Source organism: Dermacentor silvarum, chromosome 2 (assembly GCF_013339745.2).
Source record: "Dermacentor silvarum isolate Dsil-2018 chromosome 2, BIME_Dsil_1.4, whole genome shotgun sequence".
Lineage (NCBI taxonomy): Eukaryota > Metazoa > Arthropoda > Arachnida > Ixodida > Ixodidae > Dermacentor > Dermacentor silvarum.
Window position 1 is genome coordinate 29123725 of NC_051155.1, and position 15076 is coordinate 29138800.

At 46.4% G+C, this 15076-nt stretch overlaps 1 protein-coding gene and 1 non-coding gene across 2 annotated transcripts in view; one reads left to right on the plus strand and one right to left on the minus strand.

Annotated features, from left to right (window-relative positions):
* The window catches only part of LOC119441393 (heat shock protein 60A-like), a 36907-nt gene that overhangs the window by 17521 nt on the left and 4310 nt on the right, over positions 1-15076 (minus strand). Inside the window, 2 exon segments of the mRNA XM_037706017.2 lie at positions 9912-10343; positions 10521-10698. Of these exon segments, the coding sequence (XP_037561945.1) occupies positions 9912-10343; positions 10521-10685 (597 nt within the window). The 5' untranslated portion in view covers positions 10686-10698.
* Positions 14467-14539, plus strand: Trnat-ugu (transfer RNA threonine (anticodon UGU)). The gene has a single exon. It is a non-coding gene; the product is annotated as a tRNA-Thr (tRNA).

The window sequence follows — 15076 nt, forward strand, 5'->3', positions numbered from 1 at the left end:
CTATGGCTCACTGATTACGAAGCTGATCTGCTGCTGTCACGTGGCTTCACTGTGCGATGTGATAGCGAAGGCCATCGAACCTCGCTGCACCAGCTTGGCTCACCCAGCTCGTGGCTTCTAAGATTGCACCGGCACCAATACAATCTCAGAGGTTATGCCTAGCTGCAACAGCCTATGTGGTGCACCACAGAGAGAGGAAAGTAGATGCACTGGTATTGCATATTCGCACTGCATGGTGTTGCTGATGCAGGCTGGGCACACCTAGGCATGGCCTCCAAGATTGTACCACTGCAATCTCCGAGGCCATGCTGCGCCTGTGCCTGCTCGGCGCACCGCAGTGAGAGAGAAAGAAGTCTGCTCCCTATGGAGGAGTGCCTACTGCTTGTGAGCAGCTAAATGAGGCAGTGAGGCAGACTAGTGTTGCTCAACAGTGCATTCAATGCAAGGATGCGGGAGCTTTCGGATGTTTGAGTATTTAACTGCCATGCATATGAGTGTCGAGCCTTGCAGAAACTAATGCAGCCGACGGATTTTTTGGACTCCAAAAATTCGGACTTGTTGGATATTCCGGACTTCATAGATGTACCGTCAGGATTCCCATAGAGCTAAGGCATTTTCGCGACCGATTTTTCAGACGAATCTAGGTGTCAATGTTCGATTTTCCGGACTAAATCGCTCGCTCCAAGCCACGCTGCCCGATCTTAGGGGCCGCCATGTTAAATTTTCCGTTGGCTTGGTTTCCAGTGGCCTCCTGTATAGCCGTGAAAATTAGTAGACGCACGCTATCCTCCGGTCTCGGAGGCCATTCCCGCTCTTCGTTGGCCGACAAAACGTTCCAAAAAGTGGCACTTGCTTTTTTTTTTTTGGTCAGCTCAGCTCTATCATAATCACTTAGCGGAATACATATTTTTTTAAAGTTCAGTTGCGCCGTATGCTGTGTGCAGGTGAAAGCTTGCAAGGGTGAGCCAGCAACTGCAACTTAATCTCGCAGACGCGAGAGAGGAAGGCGGCCGGAAGCACGCAGACTGTTCGCTCGCGGGGCACAGGGAGAAGGCGACGGAGACGGTGGGAACCTACATTCAGCTCTTGCAGCTTCTGCCGACGGAGCTGCCGCACAGGCACCGTATCTTGAAAGCGATCTGCTTTGTGGCCGAAGTGTGCGCCCACGGGGGACTCATCTTCAAAGCGATCTGCGATGGGTACAAAGGGCGTGCGCCGAGTGCCAGTAGCTTCGTATGCGTTTTTTTTCCGACGTTCGCGTTGAAACGAGAGAATAGACAGCGCAAAGGTCGATTTGCCGCTGCTTTTGGCGCGCTTTCTCACTCCAGTCTTTTAACGAGTTTCCACGGTCACCGAGCGAGATGTGTTCATGTAACCTGTGCGCGCGTGACACCGTGCTTATTTAGTTAGTAAGCGCATATTTACAACTTTCTACGGCTGATAAAAGTAACATCCTTACTTCGTATAGCTGTCTATTAATTTGCTATCGCAATCGATGCTCCGCCTTTTGGGCAAAACTGCGCCATTTTTTCTGAAGCCGCTCTCAGCCTCAATGTTTTTTTCTTGGGGGGGGGGGGGGGGGGGGCGAGTTTTTCGGGCTGTTCGGTTTTTCGGACTATTTTTCAGTCCTCGCGAAGTCCGGCAAAATCGGTCTGCTGCCCACAATAGGCCGGTATGTTTTTATTTTATAAGTTACGAGATAAATCTAGTTCTTTATATCCACTGACAGGATAATATTACATTGCGGTTTCACAGTCCTGACTTGAAGCCCATTGACTTCTATGCATTATGTTCCCATTGGATACATCCTCCTGTAATGTTCCCACATTTTATGTTGCACTCGAACGTGGTGGTCACTTCAGTTTACCGGTGCAGAGGCAAATTTGGAACTACGAAATGCTGGAAGTACGCAATCACCAGTCCTGATAAGCGCATCACGACGCAGTTGTAGTTTTCGCCAGTTGTGGAGACACGAAAGTAGAGAGAAAGTCGTGCATCGGTGCAGTAACTACAGTCAATCCCACTACAACGAAATTCACGGAACACGCGAAAAATTTCGTTGTGACGGAACTTCGTTGACGCGAAATGAGTATGTATATACGTACGCCAAACGTGCGAACGAAACCGAAACCATCGCCTGGGAAATCTTTGCGATGGCGTGGATGCAAAGCTTGAGACATACCGAAGGCGGTCAATCAAGTGTCAACTTCACGGGAGAATGCATTTCGCACCGCTGTTACAGCATTTTTCGTACACTGTGGCCGATGCCAAAACCAATGCGCGTGCCCGGACGATCGCGAAGCACTTATTTTGCGGCACATGCACCGCCGCAATGAAGGTGTTTGAATTATCACAATTTCACTGCATATTAATGACAAAGTCAGAAATCTTGTTAAGCTTACGCCTACAGGAAGTTTTATTTCCAGAAGTCGGTCAGCCTAGATTTCTGACGCTTCACTGCAAACAAATGCGTTACGCGAGTCTCACAGTCAAAGAGCCATCAGAATGTCATTGTCGCAGGCTCTGATAACTTTTTTTGATGAGGTCAAAAGGATCCATTACTTTCAAAGCAGTGACCGGAGTGTCTTGCGGATTGTCATTTTCCCCAGATGACGAGACGTTGGCATCGTGTTGACAACAGCGGCTGCTGCCTGCAGCATGGCCGTGCGGGTGCCGTATCTTAAGGGGACAGGGTAAGCGAATATTATGAAAAAAAAAAAAAGCGATTTTTTGTTTTTATCTAAATATGAAAGTACATTCTCGTCTGCATCTTTTTCAGTATCACACTTCATTTTGCGCAATTTATATCAACCAAAAAACGTTCTGAAAGCAAAGCGACCAGCGACACCCCTTTCTACGCACGCTGTGTTTTCGTAGCTTTGTTTCAGCGTTATTCTGCAAAAAAACCTACAGTTTTCCTAATTTTAGCTGAAAGAAAAAGCTGTATGGGAACAGTGTTCGAGTTGTTAGCCAAGAGAAGCCTGAGACGCTGTTTCCCACTTTTCAAGTGTTTTCTATGTGTTGAGCTTTGGTAGCGTTGGTTCTGGTGTATGTGCTGCGTATGCGCTGACAGCACAACGCATCAAGCAACAAAACAGACTCGGGAAGCTAAACGACAGCAAAAGAAGCGCGGAGCTGACCAAGATGATTACTATGCAGCTGGCTCCTACTCAATAAATGGGTCAAATTTTTTTCAGAGTGCAAAGCGTGGGATTGAAGTTATTATTTAAAGTCAGTTTTCTCAAAACAAGAATTTCGGTTATGTCGGTACAATTGTTTTCAATATGACAAAAGCTAGCATACTTATTTTTTGTGTGCAAAGTAAATGGTTATGTGGCAATATACCGAACCAAAATTAAGGCTGTACAATGAATAGTTTTTGTGAAATAAGAAGAAAATTGACAAAAATTGGTTTAAAAGCATGTCTGGGAAGCAAAAAAATCCTTAATAATTCACTTTTTTCTATAATAAACTTATTTGTTTCAGTAGGTAGAAGAGAAAGTACTGAACAAAATGACATCAACCTCTGGACGATATCTCTATTAGGTGCTGAAAAACCTGCACCACAATATGCCCAAAAACACATGGGGAGTATAGGGCTTACCCTGTCCCCTGAAAGCGATCTGCAATGTCAGCAAAGTGCAACTAGTGCCGGTAGCTTCGTATGCGGTGCTCTTTCGACGTTTACTTTGTGTTGAAGCGAGAGACCACACGGCGGTCAATTTGCTCGCTGCTATTGCCGCGCTCCACTCCAGCATGTTCACAGCGAGTTTCCACAGTCATTGAGCGAGACGTGTTCATGGTCATGGTAATTTTGTTATTAAGCTAATGTTTACAAGTTTATACGGCCGATAAAACTATTATCCTTAGCTCGTATAGTTGTGTACTAATCTGCTATCGCAATGGATGCTTCGCCTTCCGGGTGAAACTGCGAATGTTCTTTTTTTTTTTTCGCCTTCTGCCTCTGCAATCATATGTGCCTCCGCCTCGAGAGAAATTTAATGGCGTAGCCACTTCGGCAGAACCACAGAGAAAACGGCAGCGATTGTGGTGATCCCGTGCAGTCTCACATAGGCACGTGATGAGCCCACGTGGCTATGGATTGCAGTGGCTCTAATTTGTACTACTTTGAATTTGATTTCATTCCCGAAAACCTCGTTCAGGCAGACATACGATCATCACAGCTTTGGAAGGGCTAATTTGACTACCTCGCCAGTTCCAATTTCAGTTCAGTCCCAGTTTCAGTCTCAAAAAGATTGTTGAAGCGGAAATACCGAAGAAAACGCCTTCGTTATGAAGATACTTTTTTTGTATTACTTTCTATGGGCAGCTGACGGGGAAACCGAAAATCTTCATTGTGGCGGAAATTTAACTGTAGCCGCGTTCGTTGTAGAGGGATTCGATTGTACAGTGAAATCTCGATGACGCACTAAAGACAGATGCTGAGAAAGGTGCTGACGAAAAGAAAGCTCCACTTGTTTGTTTTTCACATTCTTTGCCGTGGACACCGCAACTGTCTCACTCGACACGGACAGCTGAAGTATTCCAAAGAAAAAAAAAAAGCATCTGTAAACGACAACATCCGGAAAGTGCAAAGTGCGACCGTGTGGCATCCCTGCGAGCACGGCACTTACATCGCTCCGCGCGCCTAGCTAAGAAGCGTGAAAGTACGAGACGAGTCTCCGTTGCTACGCGACACTTGTCTGGGCGGAGCATGCATTCGTTTCTTGTTTGTTTTTCACATTCCTTGCCGTGGACACCGCAACTGTCTCACTCGAGGGGGACATCTGAACTATTCCAATGTGCAAGCACGCATCAACGACAACATCCAGAAAGTGCAAAGTGCGACCATGAGGCATCCCCGCGAATACAGAGATTACATTTGTCCACCCGCGTAGCTAGTATGGCCACAGAAAGGACGAAAGAAGGAAGACAAGTACCCTTGTTTCCAGGCGACACTTGTCTGCAAAGAGCAACAAAAAACAAAAATCTCCAGCCATTTTTTTATCACATGCAATCTCAGTTTTTCCGAAACCATGTGCCGTGGCATCCGCGTTCTGTGCCTTGTCTGCTAGCCTACCGTAGCAGCGGCCGTGAAGGATACATGGAAATCGAAAAATCCCCACATTTTAGAATAGTAGTTCGTAGTACTGAGGCGTTAACATGACATGGAAAATGAATAACGGTTGTTATTCAGAAAAGTTGGGTATTCTGAAGTTGGGTATTCTGAAGTTGGGTATTCTGAAGTTGGGTATTCTGAAGTTGGGTATTCTGAAGCTGGGTATTCTGAAGCTGGGTATTCTGAAGCTGGGTATTCTGAAGCTGGGTATTCTGAAGCTGGGTATTCTGAAGCTGGGTATTCTGAAGCTGGGTATTCTGAAGCTGGGTATTCTGAAGTTGGGTATTCTGAAGTTGGGTATTCTGAAGTTGGGTATTCTGAAGTTGGGTATTCTGAAGTTGGGTATTCTGAAGTTGGGTATTCTGAAGTTGGGTATTCTGAAGTTGGGTATTCTGAAGTTGGGTATTCTGAAGTTGGGTATTCTGAAGTTGGGTATTCTGAAGTTGGGTATTCTGAAGTTGGGTATTCTGAAGTTGGGTATTCTGAAGTTGGGTATTCTGAAGTTGGGTATTCTGGAATATTTTTTGCATCGAAACCATAAGAAGTCAGCAGGCGATTTCCGAAAAGTTTGTTAATGTGGTGTTCGTAGTAATGAGGTTTTACTGTACTTCCAACTCGCTTATACTAGAAATATTTGCAAAATGTTTGCAGCAGGCGATTCGTGAGGCAAAATCCTATAATAGCAAGGCCATTCTACGATTAGTTATGGTTCAGAACAGCCAAAAAAAAAAACGTATTTACACGACTGTAAGTCGACTCGAATGTAGGTCGACCCCCCAAAATTGCATGTCTCAAAAAAAAAAAATTGTGTGTGTGTGTGGGGGGGGGGGGGGGGGGAACCACGCGAGTGAATTTCACACAAGGGAAATTTATTGATGGGGTTGCTAAGACTACTCATCGTCACTACAGTTGACCTCACTGGTACTGCTGCCGTCATAGCTGCAGCGGTCCCACAGTACGTCGTCATCAAAAGTGAGTCCACACTTCGCGAACGACCGCACCACGACATGGCGCGGTACAGCCCCCCACGCAGAGGACCCACCCGCACACAGTAGCCAGAGGCCAAATTTTCTCGCGCTGAAGCCGCCACTGCCGCACCACACGTTCACTGACTCCAGACTTGCATCCCGATGCGCAGTTGTTAGTTTCCTCAACATGGAGGATAGCAGCCCGTTTGAACCCTGCTGAGAACGAGCGCTGAAAGTTCTTGGCACTCATGACAGGCGCGACGATTCAGCACAACAGCAGAAGTGACAGATGCGCGCGGCCGTCGAAAACAATCGTATCTCAAAGAAAAGCTCTTCCGCCAACTACTAATACCCCCCAAACGACGGCTCTTCTGCCAACTACCAATACCCCCAAACGGCAGCTCTTCCGCCAGCTACCAATACCCCCCAAACGGCGGCTCTTCCGTCATCTACCAATACCCCCTAAACGGCGGCTCTTCCATGATCGATGCTCCCACAAGAGCCGTGCGCTCGTGGTGCACGCAATCAAAATGTATGCAATACAGTAAATTATTACGCTACGCTTCTACCATAACCATAAAAACCTAGGTGCAAAGTTGTAACCACGCCGTAGCACCCTTGATTTCTCTTGCCGTTACTAGCGGTACACAGTTCGGTTTCGATTCTAAGTCGAGCCCCCCAACATTGGATTGCCAAATTTGAAAAAATGGGTCGACCTACAATCGTGTAAATACGGTATTGGGTTAGGATCAATCCTCTCGACTCGGTTCCAAGCAGTCTGTCTTGGCAGAGTGCCAGTAACACCATTGCCTGTAGTCGCCGACATGTCCAGTTCCAGTGCACACAAAAGTGACCGAGAATATTGCAGGCAGTTTTGGAAAGGCTCAATGTGATCTATGCATGGCTAGTGGGCTTCTGTTTTCGCAATTTCCCTCATCTGTCACTTTTCATAATTTCACGGCTTCAGTTAACAGTGTCCTATCGTAATTGCTTAATTTTCTTTCCACCCTTCCACACTTTTTTCGTTGGTGCAGACGAACTACACCTTGATATAACAAAGTCAGTAAATCAGCAATTTGCTTTGTTATATCGAAATTTCATTGTATTATAATTCGACCTGTCATGCAAATAAGTAAGGTCGCCCATCAATTTTCCTTGTATGGGAAGGGGCCGCAATAGTTTCCAAATTATCAGGCAGTCAAAAAAAGCAAACTTGAATAGAAAACATTTCATTTTCTTAAATTTTGTGTCGACAACGAATGATACGTTTCATGCCACGTCGATGCTATATTCACATCGGCGGTATGAATGAAGCGAAGCCAGCCACGCTTTCGCAGCTACTCTGCCCCCGCAGCTGATGGCGTCGCGCTCGGCAGATTACCTTTAAAGCAGGGTGCGCGGCTGCCTATGTGCTCACCCGCGTTTACAGCCATGCGCAGCCACAGCCGAAACATGCGCCAGTCATCGAGACTCACGCGAACTTACCCCTACTACCGTGCGAGTGCTTCATCACGGTACCGCTAGCTCGCTCCCCTCCCCTCTTTCCCTTTGCTTCACACCTTCCTGCCCGAGCAATCATCTTTTTTGTCTCGCCCTCCACGCTTTCACTCGCACCTAAAGCACACAGTGCGCGGGGTGCGACAAGATCTTATCGAACTTGAACTTTATATGGAATATTACGCTGCTGCGGCGCGCGATTTTAGAGGTGCATTCGCAAGCAGCCACTTGTATTTCAATCATTTGACCATCTGCGTCCTCGAAAGTTTCCATTTACTATCTTGGCATTCTTTTGCGGCGGTAGTGAAATTTTGGTATATTGAATCGCGTAACACGCTTCGTTATATCGAGGTTATTGACCCTTTTCGCGGCGGTCCCGTGGGCGCTGCCATGTTTGATAACGTGGTGACACGTCCATTGCTTGCCTCAACTGCCTCCGTTGCCTCCTTGTTTACAATGGAAGTGTATGACGCCGGCGCGGCTTAGAAAACCTCTGTTTTCGGAGATATCGTAGACGGTGACTAGGTGGACGACACGAAGCTTTGATCACAGCTTCAGAGAACATGCAAAAGCGCTTTTGGAGCTGATTAAGCTATGTCCAAACGGGGCAAGCAGCGTATATGGTGCTTGTTCTAAAACCGGGGCTAGATATGTATTCCAAGCTATCCAAACATTCCGCTCATGAATTCAGTCAGGAGTAGTGTGTTTTGCTCTTTGTTCTTTATTCGGCAAATATTTTGAAGCAGTGGCTTGTCAATTTCTGACTCAGTAAAGTTCCTCGGTGCGGCCACTATCTGATTACTTTCTGCCTAATCGCTCGCAGGTGTGCTCAGTTCCGATAGATTTGTTCTTGCTGCGCACAAGGCTTGAAACGTAGCTATTTTGTACATTGTAATACCTTGTAGCAAATATATATTACAGCTAGTAACTCGCTTACTCGTGTGGACCGTCACGAAACATTTAGCTTCGACCATCGTGCGCCATCGGTGTAGTCCGTCATTACTTGTGCGTATACAGTGCACATATATTCAAGTGTGTGCCCATTCACTTATTCTAGATACGTCGGCAAAAGAGTGGGCGTAAGCTTTCCTGCCATTAGGAACAGATATAGATAACGTGCGCGAAACTTACTATGACAGGAAACGGCGCTACTCTCTTTTGTCATTTTTTGACGAGTGGTACTAACTCTTGCCGACGTTCTGGGGATGAAGCCCTTTCTTTGAAGGTTAGCGATATAAGGCTGGCGGATGAGCAAAATTCTGTATTCTCGAGGAAAGCCGTACATCACGAAGTGCCGGTAACACGTTCAGACAGTTGCAGCAGCGGTCCGCGAACTTGGCCACACCGATTCATTCTATTCCTTAACATGCCAGTCACTATTTTTGCAGCCAACTACTGCACACGTCTTCAATCCACATGATTCAATCAAGCATGATTGGAGCACAGTGTGTTAGTGAAAACTCAGTTGCATTTCCGACAGCTGATCGCACAGAAGCAAGGTAGAAGCAGTAATGGTTTCGTATTCGTGCGCGGTCGCTGAGGAGAGGTATGGCGCGCCGCCGTGAGCGCCATCTCGTTTCTCTAAAACAAACTGCTCCGCGAAAAGGGTCAATAAATATGTGGTGTTCTATAGACAAGGGGTTACGAAAAGTTAAATATACTTAGTTATATTGAAGTTTGTTATATCGAGGTTTAACTGTACTTTGAAATGCCTTGGTCTTAAAAGATCAAAGAAAATCAGTGGGCATTTTCTCAAAAAACTGTTTAAATTCCTCGAGATTTTCCCCATGTGGTTTTAAGCAAGCGCACAGCAGTCCCCCGCCTGTGCAGCGATGCACAGAACAGAAGCAGCATGCTCAAAACAGTTCAAACTGATCTCAACATTGGTGCTGTGTTAGTGCACACACAGCAACAAACGCAGCTCTTTATGCGACACAACAAAGAAAGAATAAAGTGTTCCCTCCATGGGCACGGCAGGGAAATAAAAGAATTAACACAAAGAAAAACATACAAGAGAGAAGTTCACGGGAAGATGGAGGCTTGAAGTGATTAAGAGTGCTCGAACAAGGATTGTCCCTGGAGCTACCGTTTTGACAAGGGGACTTGTCTGTAGTTTTTTCAACTAGTGTTAATGCAGCAAACCATATATCCTTCATGTAAGCCATGTTTACCGCTAAAAAGACTGACCACAAGCAGGAACAAAAATGACAATGTTGGTGTGTCATCCATGTAACTGACAATGACCCATGTAGAGGTTTTTGTCCCTCTCTGCAGGCAATGTGTCCTTTAGCAAACACTCACTAGGCCGAGATCTGATCTAAGCTTACCTTGACAGTGATGACACCGTCCCGACCAACGCGCTTCATGGCATCCGAGATGAGGTCGCCAATGGATCGGTCCCCGTTGGCCGAAATGGTGGCAACCTGAGCGATCTCCTCAGGCGTGGTCACCGGCTTGGAGAGCTTCTTGAGCTCCTCGACAACCTTCTCGACAGCTAGCATGACGCCCTTGCGAATCTCAATGGGGTTGGCCCCTTTGGAGATGCGCTCGAAGCCCTCGCGCGCAATCGCCCTTGCCAGCACTGTGGCCGTAGTGGTGCCATCGCCGGCCTCCTCATTGGTGTTATTGGCCACGTCCTGCACCAGCTTGGCCCCGACGTTCTGGAAGCGGTCCTTGAGCTCAATGGCTTTGGCCACCGTCACACCATCTTTGGTGATCTTGGGGCTACCCCACGACTGCTCCAGGATCACGTTGCGTCCCTGCATTATCGATTTGACTGATTAGTAAGCGTGAACATGGCAAAGAAGCACAGGCTGCAAAAGATGCCATAGTGAAGGGCACAGGATTAACTTGAAAAACTGAGGTTCCTTAACCTTTTCCATGCCCCGCTGTCATCCTGTATTCCGACTTAAAATAGCCACAACCCTGAATCCTACCTTGGGTCCCATGGTGACAGCGACTGCATCGGCCAGCACGTCCACCCCCTGGAGCATGAGAGCGCGCACATCAGGGCCGAAGCGGATGTCCTTGGCATAGTGGCGGCGCAGGCTCTGGCCCAGGGCTCCGCGCATGGGTGGCACGACACGGCACAGGCGGTACATGATGCTCTCGGTGCTGTAAAGAGAAAAAAAAAATCTTGCATTCGAGGATAACTTTCACACAGTTGCAACAATTAAGGTTGCCCAGTACAGCATTAAACAGCAGCATCTTTAACCTTCAAGGCCTTGTCATACTTTAAATAAGGAAAACCTTTCCTGGTGCGCAAAAAAAGGTTGAAGGAAGGTGACAGGACAGGAATGTGCTCTGTCCTGTCCCCTTTCTTCTGTGTTTTTTAAGCAGTAAAAAATGTTTTTCTTGCCTGAAGTAATGTTTCACCGACCAGCCCAAGCAGCCACCGTTTCACTCTGGTCACAACCAAGTCAAGTCACTTTATTTCAGCAACAAGACAGAAAAACAGTTTCGAGGGTGATGCAAGCAAAAAGCCATTTCAAGGGCTGACTAAAGCTTGTATCCTGTTTACATCTTCCAGACTCCAGTACAGTCCAAGGTTAGCCCATCTCATTGCCATCTATTGTTTTTCACATCAGGAGTGCATTTTCTTTTATTTTGATGCCCTATTAACTCCAGCATAATGTCTATGCCATGTTAGGTACCCAAAAGGGCGAGGCTTCAACAACCTCTCGTGTAGCCACTCTGACAGCGAGGGCCAGCAATAGCTGCATCAGCTCCCCTTCAGTTGCTCTGACTACAAATGAAATTGCGTTCCTGGATGCGGCCGGTTTTCATGTGCGATGATTGGGCCTTTTCTGTATGCGGGCCTACAAATACGGTTGTTTCTCAAAATAAACACTCCGTTGAAAGTTAGCGCTCGTCCTGTTCTCTCATTCTTGTCCGTGTCTTCTAACGCTATGACCACCTCTGATGTATATAACCAACTAGCCCAAAAAAGCCATACTTACAAACTAGAATCGTTTTAGGTAATACCGGCCCGGGGGACAGAGACGTCCACCCGCTGTGGCGCGTGCCTCCCTAACCTCTAGTTGGCTCGCAGTGCCCTCAGCCTACTTTTCGTTGTGTTGCGCCTCAATTGGGAGCACCGCGCCGCTCGGCTACAGTGTACTAGAATTCTAGTACACTGTAGCTCGGCCTACTCGACCATATTCTAGTACACTCTAAATACAGCCGCCCTGGCTGTTCCGACAGCAGCGACAACAGCTGGGAGGGGTCGCGCGCGCGCCAGCCACTTGCCGAAGCGCCAAAAAGTCCAGTTTAAGTGCCCGAAAACTACAAGAAACTGTGCAGGAAGCGCCGTCAGCGGTGTGCGGAATGTGAACACCTGCACTCTTTTTCGGAAAACGAATCAGCTCGCTGTTTGAGGCCACTGCCGGAGCACACGTGCCGTAGCCGTTCTGGTGCAGCGTGGCACAATTTCGGTCAATTTTCCGTGTTTGGCGCAGCTTAGCGCAGGAGTCCCACCCCTGTACCTGAGTAAACACTTGAGAAGGGCATCGACATTCACCATTGCGAAGGGCATCAGATTAATTACAGGCTGCTCGTCTTTAAAGTTAAGTACGCATGCACTTTATTGTAATCCCACCCCACAGTGAAGCTTGACTGCCATTATAGAACTCAGTCTTCTGCTCAGAGGAATAACAGCACAACCAGTGAGCAATCACAAAACATTAAGATCACATTTGGCCAACTAATGGCAGTACCCGTCATTGAAATCATCAAAGTGCTAGCTCCATTATCTGGGGCTTGTCTCTTGCGCATGGTTTCTTCATAGAGCTATTTCTACATTTTCCATGTCGACTACATGCTACAAAAAAAAAAAAACTGCTTGTACATGATGTTTGCAAAAATGAACACGCCGCTATAGTCAAGCGACCGCCTTGCAGAAAAACATGCATCAAAGTTATGAAAATGTTCTGTAATTGAAGTTGTGGCTGCCTTCAGAAAGACAGGTTTGATGCATGGAACCTGTACCGTGACATATAAACAAACTTCCAGGATTACTATAACTTCAGGAGGGTGTACATGTGGGCCAGTTGGTGTATAAGCACATGAATCCTTAGCATAAGCTAAAACACGATAAAACAAGGACGCAAAGAAAAATGCCCATCATGAGAAAAGAGTTGTCCTGTTAAATGCGTTTTTCATGTCCTTAACTCAGTTGTGCTGTTTTAGCCCTCAACAAGATGTATGTGGGCAAAACAGTGCATCACCCACACTGCTGTTGCACTTTCCAGTCTTTACAATATTGCATACCTGCCAATCTGGCAAGATCAAAAATCGGGAGACTGTTTGCGCCACCAGGGGGGGGGGGGGGGGTGTTTCGTTCAAACTTTCAGGATGTGTTCGACGAGTCGATGTTGCCTTGCTGCTCAGCGGTGCGAACATAGCTTTGATGCTTCGCCATGGAAATATGCAGTTTCAAGTCGCCTTTGCCACCGTGTGACACGCTGACGTCGCATCCACACGTTGCACAAAATGCAAAATGTTCTCCTTTTCTTTATATCAAAATGCTGGGAAATTCAAAAGTATAAGATTGCAAGAACTTCTGCAGATACCTTTTCTTGGACTTTGATAGTGCCATGGCATCAAGCACACGAGGATTCTAACTTTACACGCTGCACTGCACACAGATGGCCTAGCCAACACTAATCATACACACAAGCAGCAACAACAAGATGCACCAAGGAGGAAGGCATGCATAGGCATGCATGAAATGCAAAAGCTACATTGGCTCTGGATTTGGTTGGCTTACTAGGCACCGTGGTCGGCTGCTTAGTTGATGATACCGACAGTGCTAGTGCGGCCATTGGTGGTGATGCTGACGATTACAATGCGGCTGTAGATTCCGCAGTGCCGGTTTTGCAAAAACCATTATTGCGCGAACAGAGACCACTTTTCGAGAGAGATAAGATAGTGATCGTACAATCGGAAAGTTCAGTCAAAAATAGGGAGTATCCCAGGCGAATCGGGAGGAATGGCAGGTACGATATTGTTATCCAAGATGACCTGCTCTGCAAGAAGAATTACACGGCTAATGGCACCCGCCTCACAGGGCTGGAACTTATACAGTTTGTCTTGGAGCACTCCTAGGAGCAGGTATATTGCTGTTTTGGAACAGGCTGGGAGCAACTAAAAGACCGTTTCAGAAGAGATAGAAGGGGCATATCAGGCTTTATTTTGCACTAGAGGAGCATGTATCATACCTTACGTTGAACCTGATAACATTGTTACAAAAAGAGGCTCGATCGCCTTGCACCATTTGATTTACATAAGGAACACTGGTGTGCTAGGCACTGGACCGATTTTAATGAAATGTGTTGCATTTGTGAAAGTTAAATTCTAGTGACTGCTGGAAGCGGAATTTTGACTTTAAGCCTGAAATTTTTCAAAGGAATTTTCAAAAATTGGTATGGTCTTAAAAAAAATAGAAGCACGGCACTTACAAATTTGTAGCCCTGCACCAAAACAGTTATCACAGTTCTGTAAACTACATCCGTTAGGCCATCCGAAGCGGACAAATTTTATTTATCAATTTATGTCTTACGTGAAGTTGTTATATTGTTCACAAGGATTTCGCAAAAGTCACACATAATAGTATAATGCAGAGCAGTGTATTATACATAAATTTTGTGTGCTTTAGATGCACTAGAGGCTTCAATCCGGCAATATTGATGCCTTCAGGTAGCATATGTGGGTTTATTGACCAGTTGCCTTCACCCAAAAAGATCACGTACTCGTGACGCCTGCGGCAGAAAGGATGTTCCACATCTGCCGCCTAGGTTTGTGAGTGGTGGCACTGGCTAACACTTCCAGGGTTAATTCTAGTTGTAAGACATAAATACCCCAGAAAGTGGATGGGAAGACGGCGCCGCGGTAGCTCAATGGTGAGAGCATCGCATGTGTAATGCGAAGACGTGGGATCGTTCCCCACCTGCGGACAGTTGTGTTTTCATCCGTTTTCATTTCCATTAATTTATCATTTCTTTAATTCAATTAGTAAGTACAAGTAATTTCCCCTATGTTGTCCTTGGTGTCATTGTTTGTTGGCTTCTCATAATATGATTAATAATAACTGGGCCCCTCGGTTTCCTTTCTTCTCGTTCATCTCGTTAATCAAACTTTTATGCGTGAAAAGTGCATTCATTTTGCTTTCTGTTTACGTATTACACTAAATATTGAGCGCAGTAGTTCCTTCAGAAGAAAACATGTGCCGTAACATACAAAAACACCTATTTTCCCATGGTAGGGAAAGCGTTAAGGAGAGTAATATATGCAAGCTATCTGCAACCTTGCATCAGCAACCAGGTCATTCCAGTTATTAGTCAAATACTAGTGGAAATTTCAAGCTGGCGTACTACCAAGAGTCCCGCGTGAAAAACTGAATCACTTCTGTTCAGATGTAGCCAGCGCGACCAATGTAACTACCTCCACTCGTACATTCAGTTCATATTTTCGGTACCAAGGAACCAGAGATTTT